Raw genomic sequence first — 24,866 nt, 5'->3', positions numbered from 1 at the left:
AGTTGTGGTACTGCAGACTGTGTCTTTGATACACTGACTATACATTCTAAGGAAGGACTGTACAACATTCCTCAATGCATTTGTGTGTGTGCTGGTCCTGGGGCTTAAACTCAGGTTCTGGGTGCTGTCCTTGAACTTTTTTGCTCAAGGATGGTTCTCCTCCATTGAACCATAAATCCACTTCCAGCTTTTTTTGGTACTTAATTGGTCAAACTTCTTTGTCTGAACTGAATAAAAATTGCAAACCTCAAGATCTCAGCATCCTGACTAACTAGAATTAACTGGCATAAGACACAGGCCCCTGGCCCCAGGGTATTCTATCACTAGATTCTAGAGGGTAAAACAGATGAGAATATACTTGGGGGTACTGACTCTTCTAGTCCTGGTTCTAAACATTCCAGGGTTAAATCTGGCAACAGTTACCTTTTTAATTCCTGAAGAATCATTTTACTTACAAGGTCAACTTCCTAGCTTCCACTCCATTAAGCATGCATCCCCAAGGAAATAAACACTCAGCAATGAAGTCATTTTCAAGTTGATGAGACTCTGATTTTTCTAAGGAAACCTTATATTCTGCCTCTAAACCTTAAAAATTTATGAATCAACATCTTAAGACCTAGAATTATAATTACTTTGAGGAGAAGACAGCATGAATCACAGTACCATGGCAATTAATCTCATTAATAAGAACTGGTAGTACTAGTGGCTCAGAGGTAGAATTAAAGGGTAAGCACTTATTTTGGCCTATTAACCCTCATACCACTAAGAATTGAAGAATATACTAGCCGGGTGTCAGTGGCTCACGCCTGTAATCCTAGCTACTCAGGAGGCTGAGATCTGAGGATCGCAGTTCAAAGCCAGCCCGGGCAGGAAACTCTGTGAGACTGCAATAAACCTCTCAGAAAACCAGAAGTGGCACTGTGGCTCAAGTGGTAGAGCACTCGCCTTGAGCTGAAGAGCTGAGGGATAGCACCCAGGCCCAGAGTTCAAGATCCATGACTGAGTATATATATATATATATATATATATATACACTATTGCACCCATTTCAAAGATAAGTACACTGATGTTTACAGAGATTACCTGATTCACCCAGGGTCATACAAATAAGTAAGTGCAAATCTTCCAACTCTCTCTTCTTTTTGTTGGTCATGGGGCTTGCACTCTAGGCTTGGGCGCTGTCCCTGTGCTCTTCAGCTCAAGGCAAGAGCTCTACTGCTTGAGCCATAGCGTCACTTCCAGTTTTCTGGTGGTTAACTGGAGATAAGAGTCTCACAGACTTTCCTGCCTGGGCTGGCTTTGAACTGTGATCCTCAGATCTCAGCCTCCTGAGTATCTAGGATTACAGGCGTGAGCCACCAGCGCCCAGCTACTTCAAACTCTTATCCGACCCTTCAACCCATATTTTCAATCCTATCTTGTATTCTAGTGACAAAAAGTTAGGTCTCATTCTTGTTGTTATAAAGGAAAATGACAGTGTGTTTGTATAAATTTAGCTTGATTAGAATTTGGTTTCAGATTTCCTTCCAGTCAAACTTCCACTCCCTTAAAGGAAAAATTTCCTATTAAAAACAAAAGCAGGAAGTAGAGCTGTGGCTCAAAGTGGTAGAGCACTACCCTTGAGCAAAAGAGCTCAGAGACAGCAACCAGGCCCTGAGTTCCAAAAAAAAAAAAAAAAAAACAACCAAAAAAACCAGAAATATAGACTGCTGTTTACCAGAATAAGGTTTATAGTGTTTTTAAATAGGGGAGGGGTTTTAAAAATCTGCATCCAAAGTGAACACATTATCTGTGGTTTCTGCCATAACTGCAAAACGCTGGTACTCTGAAACTCGTTTCTCAAAGAAGTTTGTTTTCCCTTCTAAAGAAATGTTTTCCATAAAATCAAAGGGATTTTCTGCATGAAAAACCTGAAAACAAAAGAAGTGTCATTAGTCATTCTGAAGAAGTCAAATTATATCACACAGAAAAGCAGAACTGACCCGAAATCCTGAGCTTGCATGTCCTGACATCTGCCTAGTCACTGACAGGGTCACCCTGACAAATTTTCATGTTACTTACTAAGCTCTCAAAGAAACTATACTGCTATCCCTTAAAAATTATTATCCCTTAAAGTATTATTTCAGGAAATACAATACTTAATATTGACTGGAGGAAAATGTTTTCACAGCTCGAGTAACCCAATATACCCTAGAGACTCCAGCCAGTTTTCACAGGTGTTAGTTACTAGTAGTTTGTCACTACACATGATCTACAAACTGCTGTAGTGTCCTGTAGTTCTAAATACATTTCTTAGTTCATAAAGTAATAACCAACAAATTGACAATGAGGAACCATGATGAGGAAAGATAAAATAAATAAAATAAATGTGACATGCACATTGTTTCTTTACTCCTTCTGAATTCAAGAAACATAGTTGGAAACACTTTATAGAAACTAGAGGTAGTTCATGGATTCACAAGGCCCAAAAGAATAAGAGTTCTCATTTTAGGAGAATCAGAGCAGCAATGTTCAATGTCACAGCTAAGAATATATTCAAATAACCTAACTTTTAAAAGTGAGCAGATTTTAATACACATAGGTGTTTCTTTAAAGAAGATATACAAAAGGCAAACAAGCACATGAAAAGATGAAAAGATTATAAATAAATCATGAAACCATCATACAAAGGAAAGAAGAGTACCAAAAAGCCAATTCCATTTATAACAAATGGACTATACAGAACAGGCAAATCTATAAAGAAAGAAATTAGATTAGTGGTTGCCAGGACCATAGTTGTGGGGCAGGGAGCAGGGGAATGACTGATGGCTCATTGGAATAGATTTTCTCCTTGGAGTGATAGAAATGTTTTAAAGTATATTGCTATGATGGTTGCACAAATCTGAATAGAGTTAAAAATCACTGAGTTGTTCATTTTAAATGAATTACATGAATATCCATCAATATCCCAACAACATTACTTAATGACATAGAAGAAGCAATCCAAGAATTCACATGGAATAATAGAAGACCCCAAATAGCATAGACAATCCTTAGCAGGAAGAACAGTGCTGGAGGAATATCAATACCAAACTTCAGACTCTATTGTAAAGCCATAGTTATTAAAAAAAAAAAAACAGCTTAGTACTGGCACATGAACAGGCCTAAGGACCAAGGGAATAGAAGACTCAGAAATGAACCCACAGACCTATAGCCATGTAATATTTGATAAGGGAGCCAAAGACACAGGATGGAAACACAGCCTCTTCAACAAATGGTGCTGGCAGAATTGGTTATACATGTGCAAAACACAGAAGTTAGATCCTTATATATTAAATACCCTGTACCAGAATCAACTCCAAATGGATCAAAGAGCTCAAGGTAAGAGCAGATATCCTGAAAATATAACAGAAAGGGTTAGGGGAAACACTAGGGCTCCTTGGCACAGGTTGAAACTTCCTAAGATCCGGAAACAACAAATCAAAGAAAGGCTCGATATATGGGATTGCATAAACTGCAGAGCTTCTGCAGGGCAAAGGACATAGCTAGCAAGATAAATAGAAAGCCCACAGATTGGGAGAAGATTTTCACTAGCTATACAACACACAAGGGGCTTCATATCAAAAATATATTCAGAGCTCAAAAAATTAAACCCCTCAAAAACAAATCCTCAAAGAAAAACCCCCCCCATTAATAAGTGAACTACAGAATTAAAAAGAGACTTCTCTGTAAAGGAAATAAGAATGGCCAAGAGATACATGAAGAAATGGTCAACATCTCTGGTCATAAAAGAAATGCAAATTAAAACAACATTGGGATTCTACCGCATCCCAATTAGAATGGCCATTATCAAGAAAACAAATAACAGGAAGTGGCGCTGTGGCTCAAGCGGTAGAGCACTCACCTTGAGCTGAAGAGCTCAGGGACAGCGCCCAGGCCCAGAGTTCAAGCCCCACAACTGACAAAAAAAAAAGAAGAAGAAAACAAATAACAGATGCTGGCCGGGATGTGACCAAAAGGGAACGCTACTACACTGTTGGTGGGAATGTAAACTGGTTCAGCCACTCTGGAAAATAGTATAGAGCTTCCTCAAAAGACTAAACATAGAGCTCCTCTATGACCCACCAATCCCACTCCTGGGCATTTACCCAAATGACCACAAACAAGGTCCCACTAAAGCAGAACTATGTTCACTGCAACATTATTTAACATAGCCAAGAGATGGAACCAACCCAGATGCCCCTCAGTAGATGAATGGATCAAGAAAACGTGATATAATATATATATATATATATACACACACACACACACACACACACACACACACCAATGGAACTCTATGCTTCCATCAGAAAGAATGACAATCGTCCCATTCACAAGGAAATAGAAAGACTTTGCAAAAAATCTTATTAAGTGAAGTAAGTCAGACCCAAAGAAACACAGGCTCTATGTTTTCCCTCATTTGCAATAATTAGTATATGCCTAGTATAGTCCTGGCAGAGATTCACTATAGCCCAATAGCTATGTACATATGACCACAAAAAGTGATATCAATCAAAATGATCTTCGTGATATGGAAACAAGAGGTTTCAATTTTGCAAAACCAACTTTTTTTTTAATGTGTCACTGTCACTGTCATGAACATTTTGAAAGTAGAATAGTATACTACAAACGATTTTAGTGAGAAAATATTTGGGGGACTTTACATGAGTACTTTGACTACTAGTAACACTTATAAAAACATTTTACCTTTGAGAATCCAAGTTCTACAAGTAATCTGTCAGCTACGAACTCAATATACTGTTTCATCAAAACACAGTTCATTCCAATGAGGCCAACTGGCAAAGCTTCTGTCAAAAACTCCTGGCATATAAATAAAACCAGAATAAGGTACAATGACAACATAATAAATATGCATTTTCTGAATAAACAGAGTGTCAGTTTTAGTACTATTCTAAGATTCATTTTATTTAAGGACTGTAGGATAAATTAACGTGGCAAGTGATAGTCATTTGATTACAAATGTTTGGGGAATTTCTAGTTATATTATTTCACTTTCCAGAAGGGCCAAAATAAAGAAACTACTATCAAATTCACATATTTTTCTCAATAGAAAAAGATGCTTTGTTCTGAAATGCTAGAAAAGGATTCACCAAAGATAATTGTCAGAGAGTGTATAATTATCAAAGGCAAGCGGGAAAGAGAAAATTCAATAAAGACTACAAGAGCCTAGTGCTAGTAGCTCACATCCATAGCCCAATTAAACAGGAGGCTACCATCCAAGGGTCACAGTTGGAAGCCAGACTGAGCAGAAAAATCTAAGTGACTCTAATCTCCAATTAAGCAACAAAAAGCTGGAAGTGAAAGAATGATTCAGGCAGTAGAGACTAGCCATTACCAAAAAGCCAAGCAAGAGTGTGAGACCCTAAGTTCAAGCCCCAGTACCGGCACAAAAACAAACAAAAGAAAGACTATGAGAAAAAATAGAAATGGATTTTGAAATTGGAATATTAAAAAACAATGTTAAAAAAGTGTTAATAGAAAAGAAAATGAAGTCATACTAACCATTTAAAATGAAAACTGCAAAACCATTAAAAATACATATACTTTCTCCCCTCTCAACATAAAAACCATACCTATTAACTTATGCAGTATTTAAAAATCCTAAAATTTGTCAGGCACTGGTGGGTCATGCCTGTAATCCTAGCTACTCAGGAGGCTGAGATCTGGAGGATCGTGGTTCAAAGCCAGCCTGGGCAGGAAAGTCCATGAGACTCTTATCTCCAATTAACCACCAGAAAACCAGAAGTGAAGCTGTGGCTCAAAGTGGTGGTGCGCTAGCCTTAAGCAAAAGAGCTCAAGGAAAGTGCCCAGGCTCTAAATTCAAGTCCCAGAACTGATTAAAAGAAAAAAAAAAAAAAACAACTGAAATTTTATTTTTAAGTTAGTTCGCTACAACGATAAAAGTACACCCTAAGTGGAACATCTAGTTTTTTCCTAGCCAAAAATCTTTATATGCCATAAATTTAAGTTTTAATACTCAATAATTAATTTGCTTATTGATTTATGACATATGAATATTTGGTGTGTGGCAAGCTGGGTAACCTGCTACATTATTGAGACTATAAAACCAACAAAAAATGGGGGGAGGGGGGAGGCTGGGAAGGATGGGAAGGGTAAACAAAGGAGGGGGCTGCAATGCTTGGTAAGAAATGTACGCATTATCCTGTCCATGCAATTGTAACCCCTCTGTACAGTATATTCACAAATAAAATAAAATAAAATTTAAAAAATAAAAAATAAAAAAAAGAAATGTACGCATTATCCTGCCCATGCAATTGTAACCCCTCTGTACAGTATGTTCACAAATAAAATTAAATTAAATTAAAAAAAAAACCAACAAAAAACTATCTTTGCCCTCCAGTAGCTAAAAATACATAGAGCTACAATAATTATAACAGTTACAATAATTATAACAGTTATGGTAAGAAATTTGACAGATAAATCAATGGAACAGAAAAAAAAGCTCTGCAACTAGTTTATTTACAAAGAAAACCTAAATATCTTTAATATATAATAATCTTACAAACCAAATCATAAGCATGCAATAATTACAATATACCATGTACTAGTACTGTTAAACTGACTATATAAACTTGCTGATAATTGTTTTGACCTACACAATAACATGACAGCACAATACTGGTATAGCTGAACACAGTGGTACTTGCCTGTAGTCCCACCTACTCAGGAGGCTGAAGTGGGAAGACTATATTGGCCCAGAAGTGCAATGTAGTGATTAGCCATCTCAAAAAGTTAAAATAAAATAAAGTATGAGAATGGTACAGACAACAGAAAAAGGCAGGTGTGCTGACTACACAAACTCGCCTACTTACCTGCTCAATTCTGACAGCATCAACAATGATTTCTCTGACCCTTTCTTCTGAAGGCTTGTTTACTAAGTATTGAAACATCAGGCAAGCAAAGTCACAGTGAAGTCCCTAAAGAGAAAACAAATATCATAGTGGAAGAATTCCTGGGGGGGGGGGGGTCAGTCATGGAGTTTGAACTCAGGGCCTAGGTGCTATCTCCGAGCTTTTTCACTCAAGGTTTTTCACTCTACCACTTTAAGCCACAGCACCACTTCCTATTTTCTGTGATTAATTGGAGATGAGTCTCTTGGTCTTTCCTGCCTGGGCTGGCATCAAACCATGATCCTCTGAGCTCAGCCTCCTGAGTAGCTAGGATTACAAGTGGCAGAAGAACTTTTAATCAGCTATTTGCACCCCCTGATGTTTCCAGCATCTTACCAAGTAGGTCCCAAGAGTGCCAGATGAAAGAGATGGCCAGGAACTTCCCTTCAAATCTCATTAAATACCAATTCAGTAACATTAAATGGCAGCAAATATTAACATTAAACAATTATTTTCAGGATCTGTTGAACTCAAAATCTGACTTGTAGCAGTGAAACCATGAAATCCCTTTGTGAGGAGGAGCAAGAGAGGGAGAGAGAAAGAGAAAGGGAAAGAGAGAGAAGGAGAGGAAAGAGGAAGGGAGGAGGGAGGAAAGGAGGAGGAGGAAGGGAGGGGAGAGGAGGGAGGGAGGGAGGGAGGGAGGAAAAAAGAGAGAGAAATTCACAAACAAAAGACTGCAACTAAAGCATTTTGGAAAGCATTTCTGGATCAGGAACTTATGATCCTTCTGCCTCCAGCTATCAATAAACATTTCTAAACTACACATAGGCAGTAATAATTTTATAAGCAACAAGGAAGGTAGGAGGAGGATGGGATGTATGCTTTAATGGATTATAAATCAGAGTTCCTTGGGTGTTTCAAATGAATTAACAAAACCTCAAACAACTACAAAGGAAACCCCTCAAAACAAACACTGCATTCCAAGGATTATTAACCTAATTGTCATTCCCAGAAGAAACTCTCAAACTAACCTCCTTCAACAACTAATCTTAGGAAATTTACTGCAGTAGACCTGATTCAAATTACCAAAGGCTGTGTCAACTAAATTACAGAGAGATGTTAAAGAAAGTGCTAATTAGAACTGACAGCTTGTTATTTACTGCAGAGACCAGTAAATTAAAGGTAGGCATTCATAATTGTTATATCAATTAATGAATGAAATTAGTTTCAATGAGGTTGGGAAAATAACCTTGACACGGATTTTATCATAAAAAAATAATACGTAATAAATAGGACAGGTCAATAGAGAAGAAATTGGAAAAATCCCCCAAGTACTTGAATTAAAGTTAAGTTAAATTCTAACATTTTATTACACTCAACTGAGTATATTTAGATTCCATTGTATAAATAATTCCATTAAATAAATTCCAACTACATTAGAAAGTTAAATGTTAACAAGCAAAGAATCAAATATATGTGAGCATTTAACTTATCTCTGGAAGTGTATAGCACATAAAATTTAAGATTTTTTAGGCTATGTTGGGAGGTAAAGTACCAAGGAACTGGGAGGACTAAAAAGAGGGAATGAATGAGAGTAAATATGCTCAAAGTACTTTATATACTTTATATATGCATGAAAATAGAACAATGAAAAGTTTTTAAGAAATGGGAATAAGGAAGAGAGGGATGAGTTAGATTAGGGTACACTGCTTACATGAGTAAAAATGTCACAATGAAACTTCCCTGCACAACTAATACATGCTAATGAAAAATTTTTAATGTAAGAGTTTATAAGTTATATAAACAAAATAAAGTTACTTTGTTATATGTTTTGCAATAAATATTAAAAATGAAGCAAATTCATAAAATACTTAATAAAAACTCTCATCCTATCTAGAATACAACAATGAATAAGGCAAGTGTAAACTTTCTCTTTAAATATTATAGACTAACATAAAAATAACCTTAAGCCAAGAACTAGTGGGGGACAGGGGTCTGAGGATTGCAGTATGAAGCCACTCCAGGCAAACAGATCTGTGAGATTCTTTATCTCTAATGGACCAGCAAAAAGCCAAGTGGCTCAAGTGGCAGAGCATCAGCCTTGAGCAAAAGAGCCAAGAGTGAGCACTAGGGACTGAGTTTAAGCACTAGTACCAGCAATAAATAAGTAAATACATAAATAAATAACCTAAAAATAAAAAATAAATAACCTTAAAATAGTCTAGGCACTAGTAAGGAAAATATTACAAGCTGGCAGCTCACAAGTGAACACTGAGAATAGGAGACAAACTAGGACCAGGTCTCCATGTTACAGAACTTAAGAGTCTAGCAGAGCCAAGAGGTAAGTGCAATGTATGGATTTAAGAAAGGGAAAGATTGGGCTGGGAAGGTGGCTCAGTGGTAGAGCACTTGCCTCGCATGCCTGAGGCCCTGGGTTCCTCAGCACCACGTAAGCAAAAAGAAAAAAGTCGCAAGTGGCGTTGTGGAGCATTAGCCTTGAGCTGAAGAGCTGAGGGACAGCGCCCAGGCCAAGTTCAGGCCCCACAACCAGACCCCCCAAAAAAAAAAAGAAAGAAAGAAAGAAAGGGAAAGATTTAGCTTTCAAAGGAAAACATAAACGAAAGAGTGGCTTATTTTACCTAATTGGATCAGTAAAGTTTTGACTTTACTTGTTTGAGAAGTGGTCAACAAGTAGAAAAAAAACAGGGTAGGGCCAGCATGGTGGCTCACACCTAGTAATCCTAGCTACTCAGGAGACTGAGATCTGAGTATCACAGTTCAAAGCCAGCCCAGGCAGGAAAATCCATAAGACTCTTTTTTGTTGTTGTTGTTGGTGGTGGTGGTGGTCATGGGGCTCGAATTCTGGGCCTGAGCCCTGCCCCTAAGCTCTTCAGCTCAAGGTGAGCGCTCTACCACTTGAGCTACAGCCACTTCCCATGAGACTCTTATCTCCAATTAACCACCAGAAAACTGGAAGTGGTGCTGTGGCTCAAGCAGTAGAGCACTCGCTTTCAGCTGAAGAGTGCAGGGACAGCGCCCAAGCCCAGAGTTTAAGCCCCACAACTAACAACAATAACAAAACAAACAGGGTAGGAAAAATGGGAAAGATATTTCAGGCAGAGGGAGAGTGATAGCAAACACTCACTGCAGAAGGGAAAACAGAAGGAAGAACAAGTTTTAGAAGACAGATTATTGATTTCTAAAATAGCAGGTTGTTGATACTTGTGAAGTCTTCCAGCAAAGGAAAACAAGAAAAACACCTAACATGCATTTGAATATAAGGGTTTGGAGCTCAAGAAAGACTAAGATAAAAGATACAATGTAGGGAGTTAAGAGCATTTAGATAGTAGCTGACTGCACGTGAACATGACCAACCAGAAGGTGACATCAATATTTAAGGATGAGCAGAAAAATGATAAGACACCTCAAGGGAAAATGCAGTGTCTTCCAAGCCAAGGAACACGTGACTTCCTATTTTCTTTTAATTACCAGAATATTTATATTGGTAGAAGCTTTTCCTAAGAGAAAGGAAACTAAACGAATACCACCTCTGAATACAAATACAAACTAGAAGAACAGTTCATTCCTTACTTCATCTCTGCTGATGAGTTCATTGGAAAAAGTGAGTCCAGGCATGAGGCCTCTCTTCTTTAGCCAGAATATAGCAGCAAAAGATCCAGAGAAGAAAACTCCTTCTACTGCAGCAAAGGCCACCACTCTTTCCCCTGGGAGACAGAAGAGTTTCACTTCCTGAAAAAGCATGCACTGTAGACAAAAATTTATGAACATACAAATTCTCTTTTTTACAATAAGATAAATATTTTGCCAAGAAATAAAATGACCATTACTGCTATAGCCACGAGTCCCCAAAGAAAGAAATTTTCTACCTCTACCTGCTAAAACAGAAAAATAAGTCTACTTTAAATCCTGTGTCTTGTCCAGGCCTTGGTATATGAACAAAAGACAGCCTTCCATATCAATAAAAAGGTGATTTGCACCAGATACCAGTGGTTCACACTTGAAATCCTACCTCTCTAGGAAGCTAAGATCTGAGGATTTAGTTCAAAGCCAGCCCAGGCAGGAAAGGGTGTGAGACTCTTACCTTCAATTAACCACCCAAAAGCTAGAACTAGAGCTGTGGTTGAAGTGGTACAGTGCTAGCCTTGAACAAAAACCTCAGGGACATCACCTGAGTTCAAGCCCCAAGAGTGGCACAAAAAAAAGGTGGTTTGTCTATAAGCTACATATGACTCAAACACATTTATGAGTATAATTTGTATATATGTTTATGTATGTGTGTGTATGGAATTAGAGTAAGAAACAGAATGCAGATTTTATGACAAATGTCTTCCTCTCTGAGCGAAGAGGTTGTTGAGGTTTATATTTTTCAAAACTTATGGTTCTTGACATACTATGAAAAAATATTGCCAATCATGTACAATTTTAAAAAATGTAGATAAACCAAGCTGAAAATAATAACTATCTTTTGGGCAAAATATCCTATCATATAAGTAAAAATACTATTTTCTGCTAAACATATATGGGCCAACTTAAGAGGTTACTCACTATTAGGTAAGGGCTTTGTTAAAAAAAAAAAAAATAAGGGCTGGGAAGGTGGCTCAGTGGTAGAGCGCTTGCCTTGCATGCCTGAGGCCCTGGGTTCAATTCCTCAGCACCACATAAGCAAAAAGAAAAAAGCCGGAAGTGGTGCTGTAGCTCAAGTGGTAGAGCACTAGCCTTGAGCTGAAGAGCTGAGGGACAGCGTCCAGGCCCTGAGTTCAGGCCCCAGGACCGGACCCAAAAAAAAAAAAAAAAACCCTAAAATGTCTCTACTGGTATCATTAGTTCTGATAACCTCTCTAGGGGAAGTATAATCCAAAAGATATTTGTAAGTTACTATGTCACAATACTGCATATGCTTAAGAGAAATACTTACGAAGTACAGGCTCATTGTCTTTGGTGCATAATGACATAGTCTCATAGTCTTCTATGAGACAAAGGCAGTTAAGTGCTTTAGGAAACCATTGACCTCTGTTGTAAATGACATCCTGGTTTACATCTCAGTACTTATTGCAGAACCAAACACACAGCCCCTACTTATTTAATACAACCAGAATTCAGTGGAAATTATAGAAATGGTAGGGGATAAGAAACATTAAAATCTATTTTTAGAAATTACAAGCATTCGATGAAGAAAATTAATATGTATCTAATTTTCAAAACAATGACTAAGTTAAAAAATGGTAGAGTGCTTGTCTCACATGCATAAAACCCTGGGTTCCATTCCTCATAAACAGAAAGGCCAGAAGTGGCCATGGCTTAAGTGATAGAGTGCTAGCCTTGAGCAAAAGAAGCTCAGGGACAGTGCCCAGGCCTTGAGTTCAAGCCCCAGGACTGGCAAAAAAAAAAAAAGTCAAAGAATACTCTGGTTTTTCCTTATTCTCTTCCCTGACTATCTTAAATCAATACATCAATTATATCAAATAAATTCATCCAAATTATCTATATTAAACTAAAACATGAAAGTCTTTTACTTCTGTAGCACAATTTTAAAATCCATTTTTGGAAAAAATAAATCCAGAAGTATAAATTAAATAAGTGCTTACTGAGCACCTACTTTGTCAAAGGAATTATAGCAAAGACAAATCTGTAAATGCTACAATTTAATATTAATTATCATATGCTTGAACCATGATTCTCCCATCCTCAGTCTCCTAAAGTAGCAAGGATTATAGGCATGAGCTTGGCACCCAAGCCTAACAAGCATTTCTAAAAGTAGGTGCTGTAATACTTAGTAAAATATATGTAACTCTTATTTACCTGTCATTATGCACCAACATCTCAACTTTTCCAGTTCTAAGTTATTAAACAAAATAGGTAACAGCTTTATTTTATGGCTGATTTCCAATTAATCATTAGGAATCATGATAATAACAAAAGCCTGTAGTTCTTTTCCACACTATGAATTTGATTACTACCACAAGAAATAGAACCATATCACCTAAGGCAAATTTAATTATACATAAATTAGAGCTAGATACCAAAAGTCGATTTTCTATCTGCTATCCACCGCAGGGCCCAATCTGCTTTTTTCTTAACAAATGGCATTGTTTCAATTGCATTAAATAAAAATTCCCTGTAGAAACAAAAGAATTCATGGAAAAGTTACTCACTTATTTTTCTTAAATTTCAATAGTTTAATCATAGACACTAATTGTAAGCCTATGGTAGTTGCATTTCCTACATTTTTGCATGCTCATAAAATACAGAATGATCTGGCTTGATATAAAAATAACAAAACATGATGGTTTAATTCATAAACAGAATGTGCTAATAAACAGTTTTTTAAGTTACTATACAGTATCCAAAGATTAACTGGGCCTTATAAGGTTTGTGTTAAGTCAAACAAATATTACTAAGCAACAGAAAACAAAAAATACCATACTCAAAATCATCACTTGATATCTGAATAACCATTCATTAGCATTTAGTTTTCAGAATAAATTCTTCTCTTAAACAATAGTAGAAACTTTCTAAATAAAATTTCAGCAGTAATACCTTTTCTTGGGATCTCTGATATAAGTGTCTATTAGCAAACTGTACATCTCAGAGTGAACATTCTCGATTAGAATTTGAAAGCCATAGAAACAGCGAGCCTCCGGAACCTGTACCTCCTGACTAAAGCGCTCCACCTAAGAAAATGAAGGGAAAAGATAGATTCACTGCTATGAGATGTCATGGAACACAAGATTAAAACACTGTGCAACCACATTTGAATATCAGAATTATCACTTAAAAACTGCCAGTCACACAACAAACAAGCCAAAAACACTTTATAAATCATTTTAACAAGAACCTTAAGCAGTAGTATTTATCCACTTAACACGCCCAAAATTTTGCTGTACGCTTTTGGTTTGATGTTCTTTCCCCTTGTCTTCTTTTTTCTCTTTTCAGTTGCTCTACCATTGAACTACACCACCCACTCCACATAAAGCCCATAGAAACAAATAGATTTTAGAGTGTCTATTAAAAATAGAAATTTGGCTTTGAAGAATTTTGGATTTTTGCTAGCAGACAGATCCACTGAAGCCTCTTCTAATCTACAATGGAAATTTGTATCTTCTATGCATGTTCCTTAACAACAAACTGTACATTCTAATCAAGAACCACAGCACATTTTTAAATAAAATGAAAATCCAGAACCTAGTGATATATACAGAGCCTGAAGCCATTATCAGTTGCAAGTTCTCTACTAGGTTTTTATATATGAGAATAGAAATCAAGTTTGTGCATTGTGCCACTTCTGTTGTTGCTTTACAGGGTTAGATTCTAGGTAAGCACTTACCACTGACCCACATTCCTTGTTCTATATTGTATGTAGTTTTTATTGGTATAGATTATGCTTGATTTTATAGCATTTAATAGGTCAAATGATATATAAGACAGATAAGCTATCCCTTCCTCTGACACTTTATCAGAAAAGTAATTTTAAGAATTAAGCTTTATCTAGCCCATTCCTTAGATTTTCTTTCTCAGAATCAACCTAAAGAGTCTTACTAACATTATCAGCATTTAACTGCTGAATAGGAACAAAAGTGTAATAAAATGAAGAATCTTACCAAATTTTCATTTACAATTCCATCACTAGCTGCAAAAAAGGCTAAGATGTGAGAGATGAAATACTTCTCATCGGATTTAAGTTTGTTCCAGTGAGGAAGATCCTTTGATAGGTCAACCTAGAATAAAAAGATTTTTGATTTCTTTTAAACTTGGAGTTAAAGTTTTTGGAAAGCTAATTTCCACCCCAAAATTAAGAAGTTGTATCCTATTACTAGTAAACTGGTGAAAAAGGAAAGAAGACAACATAAACATCACAAAGAAACAAACTAACACAAAACATTATGTTAAAAAACAGTAATACGGTATTCAGATTAATAGCATACTGTATTTGCTACTTGGATGGATTATAGCTACATTTGTTACAGGGAAGGAAGAAAGCTACTGGGACTCAATATATGAATTTGGGAAGCAGGATAAAATATTTAGTCCACTGCTGTTCAACATATCATCTTAGAAAAATCTCATACGCTTCATAATAACCTCATAAACATTTAAAATATACAACTGTCCTTTATATGTGATTGTGGCTGGGCACAGGTGGCTCACACTTGTAATCTTAGTTATTCAGGAAGCTGAGATCTGAGGATTAGGGTTCAAAGCTATCCCTAGCAGGCAAGTCTGTGAGACTATCTCCAATCACCAAAAATCGAGAAGTAGAGCTAAGGCTCAAGTGGTAGAATATCAACCTTGAGGGGGAAAAAAGCTCATATTGGGTGTTCTTGGCTCACACCTGTAATTTTAGCTACTCGGGAGGCTGAGATCTGAGGATCACAGTCCAAAGCCAGCCTGGGCAGAAAAGTCTGTGAAACTCTTATCTCCAATTAACAGTGGTGCTGTGGCTCAAGTAGTAGAGTTTTAGCCTTGAGCTGAAGAGCTCAGGGACAGCGCACGGGTCTAGAGTTCAAACTCCATGACCAGAAAAAAAAAAAAAAGAAAAAAATATATAATGTATTTTCCCCTTCATTTATTCTAAATCCTAATATCTTTGATTCTCAAAAAAAGAAAAAAAAACTAATATTCTATTCTCCCACAAACAATTTTTTTTCCGTACTAGGATTTAAATTCAGGGCCTGGAGACAGCTGGGCTGACCCTCTGCTACTTTGAGCCATGCTTTTTGAGCCCTGGTTTTTCCTGGTTATTTTATTTTATTTTATTTTTTGGGGGGGCCGGTCGTGGGGCTTGAACTCTGGGCCTGGGCACTGTCCCTCAGCTCTTCAGCTCAAGGCTAGTGCTCTACCACTTGAGCCACAGCGCCACTGCCGGCTTTTTTCTTTTTGCTTATGGGGTGCTGAGGAATCGAACCCAGGGCCTCAGGCATGCAAGGCAAGCGCTCTACCACTGAACCACCTTCCCAGCCCAATCCTGGTTATTTTAGAAATAGGAATCTACTAAACTTTTATGCCCAGGCTGGCCTCAAATGATGATCTCCAGAGAAGTAAGAATTAAAAGTATAAGCCACTGGCACCCAGCCTTTTATGGAACATGGTCCTTTTCAAAACTTATTCCTATTATTGTTTAAATGTTTGGTGAGCATATAACACATGACATTACACTAAGTTATGGAGAATATCATGGGCTGGGAAGAAAAAAAATACTTAAGTCTTTGATTTAAAGATAGTATCTTGTTATATGATCCAGCCTGGCCTTGAACTTGAAATTGTTCTATGTGTGCTGGGATTTTACCTCGTAAAACATATATGCTAAAAATCTATATTCATTTTATTAAGAGTTAAACTTAGGTTTAGCTGAGGGATATCTTCTTCATTCTTATGTATTATATGCCTTCAACTTTAAATGTCTTTTTTTTCTTTTGTTTTGTTTTGGTGCTGGTACTGTGACTTGAACTCAAGGCCTTGAGCTCTTGCTTAGCTTTTTTGCTCAAGGCATGAGCCACCAGTGTCTGGTATTCAAAATGTCTTATGAATTTTATTTATATTACATTGGTCATATTCCCACCAGACACACAAACTTCATCTCATTTCATCAAATTCTCAATCTCATAATCTATTCTAAACATTTGATACAAACTAGCTGCTATTGTTCTATTTAATACATGGCTGTTCCCATGTACTAAAAGCTTGGTTGGTAGCATGTGGTGGTACGTGGAGGTGGTGAACAAATGAAAAACACCCATGTACTCTACTTAATTCTCCAAACCATAAAAGCTTTCTAAAAACCACAGACGGTTAAGAGTCAGGTGTGCCAAGCATTTTGACCCAGTGTAAAAATAGCAGGTGTTCATTTTTGTCTGTCTCTGTGCTCTATATACTAACTGCCACATAACAAAGATGTTGACAACATAGCAAACATGGATACAGATGCAAAACTAGAATAAGAGAAGCTTCAGACATTGATGTCTTTCTGAATTCTAGGTTAAGATGAACTCAATCTATGTACAAAATGATAGCTTACATTTATTTATTGCATACTGTCAAGTACCATTCTAAATATCTCATTAATTCTCATACTAACCCAATGGGCCAGTTACTGCTACCCTTATTTATTGACAGAGGTTAAAAAACTTTCCTGCTTCCACAGCTAAGTGTCAGAACAGGCTGTGTGTGTGTGTGTGTGTACATGTATATATTTTTTGGTAAGAAAAGGGGTTGAACTCAGGGCCTCAAACTTGCTAGGCAGGTACCCTACCACTTGAGTCAGCCATTTTTTACTTTAGTTACTTTTTGGATAGGGTCTTCTGTTTTTTGCCTGGAGATGGCCTCAAACCATGATCCTCCTATCTATGCCTACTGTATAGCTGGGACTCCAGACTTGACCCACCATACCTATTTTGTTGACATGCAATCCTGCTAAGTTTTGCTCTAGCTGGACTTGAATCAAAGTCCTCTGAACCTTTGCCTCCTGAGTAACTAATTACCATCATGCCCAGCATCATACCTAGGCAGCCTGACTCCAAAGCTTGCATTTTTCAAGGGTGTATTTCCATATACACAATCAATCTCCTGACAGACAGATCTTTAGGTAGAACCAAATATATCTATCCAGATAGATATATCTAGCCATATAGATAGACAGTTTTGTATACAAACACAGCACAACTGTGTAAGTTGTTATGCAAATACCATCCAACATATTTAAAGTCTGTGTTCAGACTACAGAGCAGTCAACTGCATGACCAACTGTACTAAACAAACCTGCACATATTATTTGTTGTGTTCAAAACTTATTTCCAAGGTGGAAAAAACTCACAGTAACAGAAAGCATTTGACAGCTTTGTGTCAGAGCAGCTGTTCCACTGTCCATGCAGCTGAAGGCAGCACTTGTTAGGATGTGAAGTCAGCCAGACAGGCTCAAGAATGAGTGCATTGCCTGAATGTCAGTGTGTTCACATGACACTGCCTTTTGTGCACTCAGATAAGTCCCTCATGTGAAAGCAAGGTCTCTAAAACTTTTACACTTTCATTTTTATTGTGACTTCTTAAATTCTATTGCTTGTAAGCAAAGAGTAGTCCTATTTAGCCACAACAAACCAAAAGTCTATTCAAAATGGAAATATTTCACAAGCAAAATCTGACAGAATGACTACTTAGGATGCTGAGGCAGGAGGATCAAGAATACAAGGTTATCCTGAGCTACACAGAGAGAACCTTTCTCAAAAACAAACAAGCTGGGGGGCTGGGAAGGTGGCTCAGTGGTAGAGCTCTTGCCTTGCATGCCTGAGGCCCTGGGTTTGATTCCTCAGCACCACATAAGCAGAAAAAGCTGGAAGTGGGGCTGAAGCAGAAAAAGCCAGAAGTGGTGCTGTGGCTCAAGTGGTAGCGTGCTAGCCTTGGGCTGAAGAGCTGAGGGACAGCACCCAGGCCCAGAGTTCAGGCCTCACGACCGGACCCCCCCCCAAACAAAAAAAAACAAGCTGGAGATATCCGTAGTAACAACAGCAATTAAGATTGGCTAACCAGGCACTGGTAGCTCATGACTCAGGAGGCTGAGATCTGAGAATCTTAGTTCAAAACCAGCTTGGGTAGGAAAGTCCGTGAAATTCTATCTCTATTAAATTACAAAAAAGGCCAGAAATAGATCTCAAAGTGGTGGAGCCCTAACCTTGAGCAAAAGAAGCTGAGGGATAGCACTCAGGCACTGAGTTCAAGCCCCAGGATTGGCACCAAAAAAAAAAAGGGCTCGGCCATCAGCCTTGACAGATAAATCTAAATCTGAGAGAACTTTATCTCCATTTAACCAGCCAAAAGCTGAATCTATGGCTCAAGTAGTAGAGCACCAACCATGAGCATAAAAGCTAAGTGAGAGTATAGGCCCTGAACTCAGGCCTGGAGACTGGCACTCAAAAAATACATAAACCGGGATGTGGCCAAAAGGGAACCCTACTGCATTGTTGGTGGGAGTGTAAACTTGTTCAAACACTTTGGAAAGTAGTATGGAGGTTCCTCAAAAGACTCTACAGAGAGCTCCCCTATGACCCAGCAATCATACTTTTGGGCATTTACCCAAATGATCACAAACAAGGCCATACTAAAGCTACCAGCACGACTATGTTTATCACAGCATTATTCACCATAGCTAAGCTATGGAACCAACCCAGATGGCCCTCAGTAGATGAATGGATCAAGAAAATGTGGTTTGGGGCTGGGAAGGTGGCTCAGTGGTAGAGTGCTTGTCTTGCATGCGTGAGGCCCTGGGTTCAATTCTTCGGCACCACATAAACAGAAAAAGCCAGCAGCAGTGCTTGCCTCAAATGGTAGAGTGCTAGCCTTGAGCTGAAGAGCTGAGGGACAGCACCCTGGCCCAGAGTTCAGGCCCCACGACCAGCAAAAAAATAAAAAGAAAAGAAAATGTTATATATATATATATATATATATATGAATTCTATGCCTCCATCAGAAAGAACAACATTGCCCCATTTGTTAGGAAATGGAAAGACTTGGAAAAAATTATACTAAGTGAAGTAAGCCAGGCCCAAAGAAACATAGGTCCCATGGTATTCCTAATTTGTAATAACTAGTACACGTCTAGGACAAGCAGAAAAGGTCAAAAGCTATGTACATATGACCATATAAGATGATGTTAAGTGAAATGAACCCCAAGACAGGGACATAAGTGGTTTTTTTTCTTCCTTCTATTGTTTTTAATGTACTTATAATGTACTATGTGATTCTTTTGTTTCTTTTGTATGTTCTTCCCCCACAGTATAACTCATTTTCACTGTATCTGATTCCGGTGTCCTGCATCTTGTATATACATTTTTATAATTTGGGGAGGCAAAGAGATATAATAAAATGCTTAAATAAGGATACAGGTTGACCCATTCTAACAGTGAGATGTACAAGACACTAAGTTGAAAACAAACTTTCCAATTTTGGGTGGGAGGGGTTGGGGAGGGAGGAGTTGGGGAGGGAAGGAGGGAAGGGATGGTAGGGGAAAAACAAAGGAGGAGGTAATGGTAAGGTCCACTTCTGGATGGCTAGCAGACTCCACCCTCCTCAGGGCAAAGTCTCCACCCAGTACCTGCGTTACCTAGGCAACTGGGACACCTGGAAGAGGTCACATCTGCATCCGCTGAGGTCACATCTGAATTTGATGTGGCCACACTTTTCTCCGCCCATACCCCAGATAAGGCCTAGCCCAGGCCCAGACGCCTTCTCTCTGCTCTTTTCTAGCTCTTCTCTTTTCTAGCTATTTTCTCTCTTTTCTAGCTCTCTTAGCTCTTTCCCCCAGCTCTCTCTTTTTCCCAGGCCTTTCCCCACCGTGTGGAGGACCAAGATGGCATGGTGCCAGCCTGAACGATGAATAAAACTACCCCTTACCTGAATACCACGTGCATGGTGCTGTTCTTACACGGCTACCTCTTTTTAAAAACCTAACAGTAACAATGCTCGATGGGAAATGTACTCATTACCCTACTCATGTAACTGTAATCCCTCTGTATAGTATTTTTACAATAAAACATATATATGAAAGAAAAAAATACATAAGCCAGTCACCAGTGGCTCACTCCTGTAATCCTACCTACTTAGGAGGCTGAGATCCAAGTATCACAGTTCCAAACCAGCCCAGGCAGGAAACTCCATGAGATTCTTATCTTCAATTAACCACCAGAAAACAAAAAGTGGTGCTGTGGCTCAAGTGGTAAGAGTGCTTACCTTGAGCTGAAGAGCTGAGGTATAGCTCCCAGGCCCAGAGTTCAAGCCCCACAACAGACCCCCTCCCCCCAAAAATAATTAAAACAAACAAACAAATAAATAAAAAGGGAGCAAAATAAGTTGCCATTTTTTAAAATAGTGAGATACTTGTTTACAGACAACAGACCCAACCAAAGCAATGAAAATCTCTATAGTCTCAATCATTTCAAACCTTATCTTACACTACTTACCTTATACAATTTATCTTTTGTGTGTTGTGTTGCTACTAGTGCTTAAACCTTGCTTAGCTTTTTTACTCAAAGCTAGCACTCCACCACACCTTTACTTCTACCTTTTTGCTGGTTAATTGGAGGTAAAAGTGTCTCAAGTTATATATGCCCAGGCTAGCTTGAAACCTCCACCAGATCTCAGCTACTAAGTAGCTAAGATTACAAGTGTGAGTCACTTGTACCCAGCATTATTCTATGCATTTTACAAGTCAAAATATTTCAAGTTTGTGTGATGAAGAAGTGAACACTGCACCACAGAACATGAGCACTGGTGGAAACCCATGCCACTACATACCTCTTCTGCTGTCCAGAAGGATGCCTGAGCTTGTTTATACATTTTCCAAATATCAGGGTACTGGATTGGAAAAATGACAAACCGGCGGGAACTCTTTCTTAGAAGTGGTTCTTCATTTGACTTCACCGCACTTTCATTGGTATCTGAAGATAACCTCTTAAAAAAAAAAAGTACAAATATCACTTTCATGCAGATATTTATTTTGCATTCATATGTAAATATACATCTGCTGCAGTTAGGAAGCTAGCATAAGGTGCCTGTGGAGAATCCTTCCAGGTATCTGGTAGCTGGCTGACAGTGCTTGGTCAGCTGCATGACTGTGGGAAACTGGTTAATTTCTCTGAGCCTCACTCAATTTCTGCAACTGCAAAATAATACCTACCTCAAGCTGGGCACCAATGGCTCATGCCTGTACTCTTACCTACTTAAGAAGCTGAGATGGGAGGATCACCATTCTGGCCTGCTCAGGAAAAGTCTGATATATATATATATATATATATATATATATATATATATATATATATATATATATATATATATATATATATATATTGATTATTGTGAAAATACCAGGGGGGTTACAATTACACAGGCAAGATAGTGAGTACATTTTTTCTTTTTCTTTTTTGCTGGTCGTGGACCTGAACTCTGGGCCTAGGTACTATCCCTCAGCTCTTCAGCTCAAGGCTAGTGCTCTACTGCTTGAGCCACAGGGCCACTGCCGGCTTTTTCTGTTTATGTGGTGCTAAGGAATCGAACCCAGGACCTCATGCATGCAAGGCAAGCACTCTACCACTGAGTCACCTTCCCAGCCCCCATAGTGAGTACATTTCTTATCAAGCATTGTTGCCTCCTCCTTTGTTTCCCCATACCATCCTTTCCCCTCTCCAACCCCACACCCACACCTCCCTGCCACTCCTCCATCCCCCCTACTCCCAGTCTGTGATATTTTTATCTCCAGCTAACCACCAAAAAGTCAAAAGTGGGGTTGTGGCTCAAGTGGTAAAGTACTAGCCTTGAGCACAAACACTCAGGGACAATGCCCAGGCTCTGACTTCAAGCCCTAGGACCAGTATACACACATATACATACAAACACTAATAACTTACCTGATGGCAAAAATGCAAGAATTATTATACTTATTGTTGCTTCTGAGAATCTAAGTACAAAGCTAAAGACATAAAAGTCATTGTGGATACATTTCTAGGTTTGTGGATAAAATATCCCTTCAAGTACACTTAATATAGAATATTGATATGATTATGACACTGTTAAAAGCTAGTTTCTAAATGGTTTCATCTTAAAACTTATCTGAAAACTTAACAATTTATCACCTTTGTTCAACTTAACTCGTGTGTGTGTGTGTGTGTGTGTGTGTGTGTTCTGTATAGCATAAATTATTTTTACTTATAGGGGCATATAGTCATGTTCCCAGACAAATTAATACTGTATTTATTTCAAATGACAGCTACAAAGATCAGAGGAACTAATATAAGTAAAAGTACTTTGAACATTCTTAGATGCTATATGCTTTTAAATTATTGACTATTAGATGTTTCAGGTTGTCTTTTTCAAGGCTATCCCTCTATCCAAAGAATTATTTTAGCCATTATTTGAGCAACCATGATCTTCTGTAACTTCCCTAAAGGAACCTGAAGGATCATTCACTCATTAAATACTAAGAGATTAGTGTTGGGACTTGTTTTGAAAATAAAGTATCTTGAAATAATGAGAAAAAAATACTGAGAGAAGAGTTGGAAAGATTTTAAAGATTAGATATTCAGCCAAATATGGGAGTTCATGCCCATAATTCCAGCAATTGAGAAGCAGGAGGCAGAAGATTGTGAGTTCAAGGTTAGCTTGGGCTAACCTTAGGCTAATTTTTGCTATATAAGCAAAGCACTGTCTTTTAAAAAAATGTGTGTGGAAGTGGTGCTGTGGCTCAAAGTGGTAGAGCGCTAGCCTTGAGCTGAAGAGCTCAGGGACAAGCACCCAGGCCTAGAGTTCAAGCCCCACAACCAACCAAAAAAAAAAAATGAATGAAATTTTAAAAATGTGTGTGTAACTGTGTGCCGGTGGCTCATGCCTATAATCCTAGCTGCTCAGGAGGCTGAGATCTGAGGATCAAGGTTCAAAGCCAGCCTGGGCAGGAAAGTCTGTGAGACTCTTATCTCCAATAAACCAGGAAGAAGTGCTGCAGCTCAAGTGGTAGAGCGTTTGCGTTGAGCTGAAAAGCTGAGGGACAGCATCCAGGCCCAGAGTTCAAGCCCCATGACTGACAAAAGAAAAAAGAAAAAAAAAGTGTGTCGGTAGATTAGAAAACTGGAATCTAATTGAAAGGGTGAAAGGGTAGAGGTCTATGGTCAACAAATATTTCAAACCTTCCTTGATCCACAATGCTCTTTTTTTTTTTTTTGGTTGTGGGACCTAAACTCCACTTCCAGCTTTTTCTGTTTATGTGGTGCTGAGGAATCGAACCCAGGGCCTCATGCATGCAAGGCAAGCATTCTACCACGGAGCCACCTTCCCAGCCCCCACAATGCTCTTCTTTTAACCCCTCTAGATCATGCTTTCATAGCATTTTGATATTACCCTTCATTGTTTTTTTGAGTTTGTATTAAATTACCAGTGCACAGGTATGTATTTCAGGGCTAGAAATCTCTACCACACCCTATTTGCTATATGGAGCATACTGGGGAAGGAAAGTGAAGAAGGAAAACATAAGCAGTAATCCAGTGGCAACAAGTCAGCTGGTAAGTATGTGTCAGGATCTATAAAACTGCTGAATAGTGCCTTCAGGCTGGGGTGAAAGTCACATTTTGTACATACATTCTTCTTTTTTTTTGGGGGGGGGGGTCCGGTCGTGGGCCTGAACTCTGGGCCTGGGCGCTGTCCCTCAGCTCTTCAGCTCAAGGCTAGCGCTCTACCACTTGAGCTACAGCACCACTTCCGGCTTTTTTTTCCTTTTTGCTTATGTGGTGCTGGGGAATCGAACCCAGGGCCTCAAGCATGCAAGGCAAGTGCTCTACCACTGAGCCACCTTCCCAAGCCCTATACATTCTTCTTATATCTTGATAAAATATGAATTGAGAAAAGAAACTAGGGAACAGGAGGTTAATCAACACAAACCTTTGAACCAAGCTAGAGCTGATGTATCACTTACTTCATGATGTTTATTTTAATATAATTTGAGGAGGTAAATGCAGGGCTCTCCAGGTTCCCCCTAAGAACCTGTAGCTTATAAAACAGGCTTGTTTTGGGGATAATCACATCCATCTCTTAACAATCACTAATGGAATCTCCATCACTCCTGTGCCATAGTGTTATATTTTCAGCTGCATATTGAGCATCACAAAACTGAATTCATTATTTTTAGTAATAGAGTTGACTTTATAAAGACTTTGCATTAATGAAGATGAATGACAATAGGTAGTTTATTTGCATGAATTAAGATAGGATAATAAAACCTGCCCAAATTGTTTTAAGGAGGAATGGGATAAGAGAGAATAATAGAAGGGGATAAATTGGATCCAGATACATCATATGTATGAATGAAAATGTCCCTATGTCAAGCCCTCTGGTACAACTAATGTATACTTACAATTTAACTAAAAAATAAATGAGAAGTACAAGTTGTCATGTCCAAAACGAGCTTTACAACGTCGGTGCGGGGGG

General features: G+C 38.3%; 1 protein-coding gene across 3 annotated transcripts in view; it reads right to left on the bottom strand.

The window, feature by feature from the left end:
• Positions 1-1,707: 1,707 nt before the first annotated feature.
• Rrm2b (ribonucleotide reductase M2 B (TP53 inducible)) overlaps positions 1,708-24,866 on the bottom strand; it is a 27,958-nt gene continuing 4,799 nt past the window's right edge. For all 3 annotated transcript variants that reach the window (XM_013012582.1, XM_013012580.1, XM_013012581.1), the window contains exons 2-9: positions 21,192-21,347; positions 14,513-14,629; positions 13,452-13,585; positions 12,935-13,029; positions 10,485-10,618; positions 6,876-6,980; positions 4,729-4,842; positions 1,708-1,910 (exon numbers count right to left, since the gene is read on the bottom strand). In XM_013012582.1, coding sequence (XP_012868036.1) covers positions 1,758-1,910; positions 4,729-4,842; positions 6,876-6,980; positions 10,485-10,618; positions 12,935-13,029; positions 13,452-13,585; positions 14,513-14,629; positions 21,192-21,233 — 894 coding nt within the window. In that variant the 5' untranslated portion in view covers positions 21,234-21,347 and the 3' untranslated portion in view covers positions 1,708-1,757. The remainder of the gene's footprint in view (positions 1,911-4,728; positions 4,843-6,875; positions 6,981-10,484; positions 10,619-12,934; positions 13,030-13,451; positions 13,586-14,512; positions 14,630-21,191; positions 21,348-24,866) is intronic.

This window comes from Dipodomys ordii, unplaced genomic scaffold, assembly GCF_000151885.1.
Source record: "Dipodomys ordii isolate 6190 unplaced genomic scaffold, Dord_2.0 Scaffold17, whole genome shotgun sequence".
NCBI lineage: Eukaryota > Metazoa > Chordata > Mammalia > Rodentia > Heteromyidae > Dipodomys > Dipodomys ordii.
This window is presented reverse-complemented; position numbering and strand designations above follow the sequence as displayed.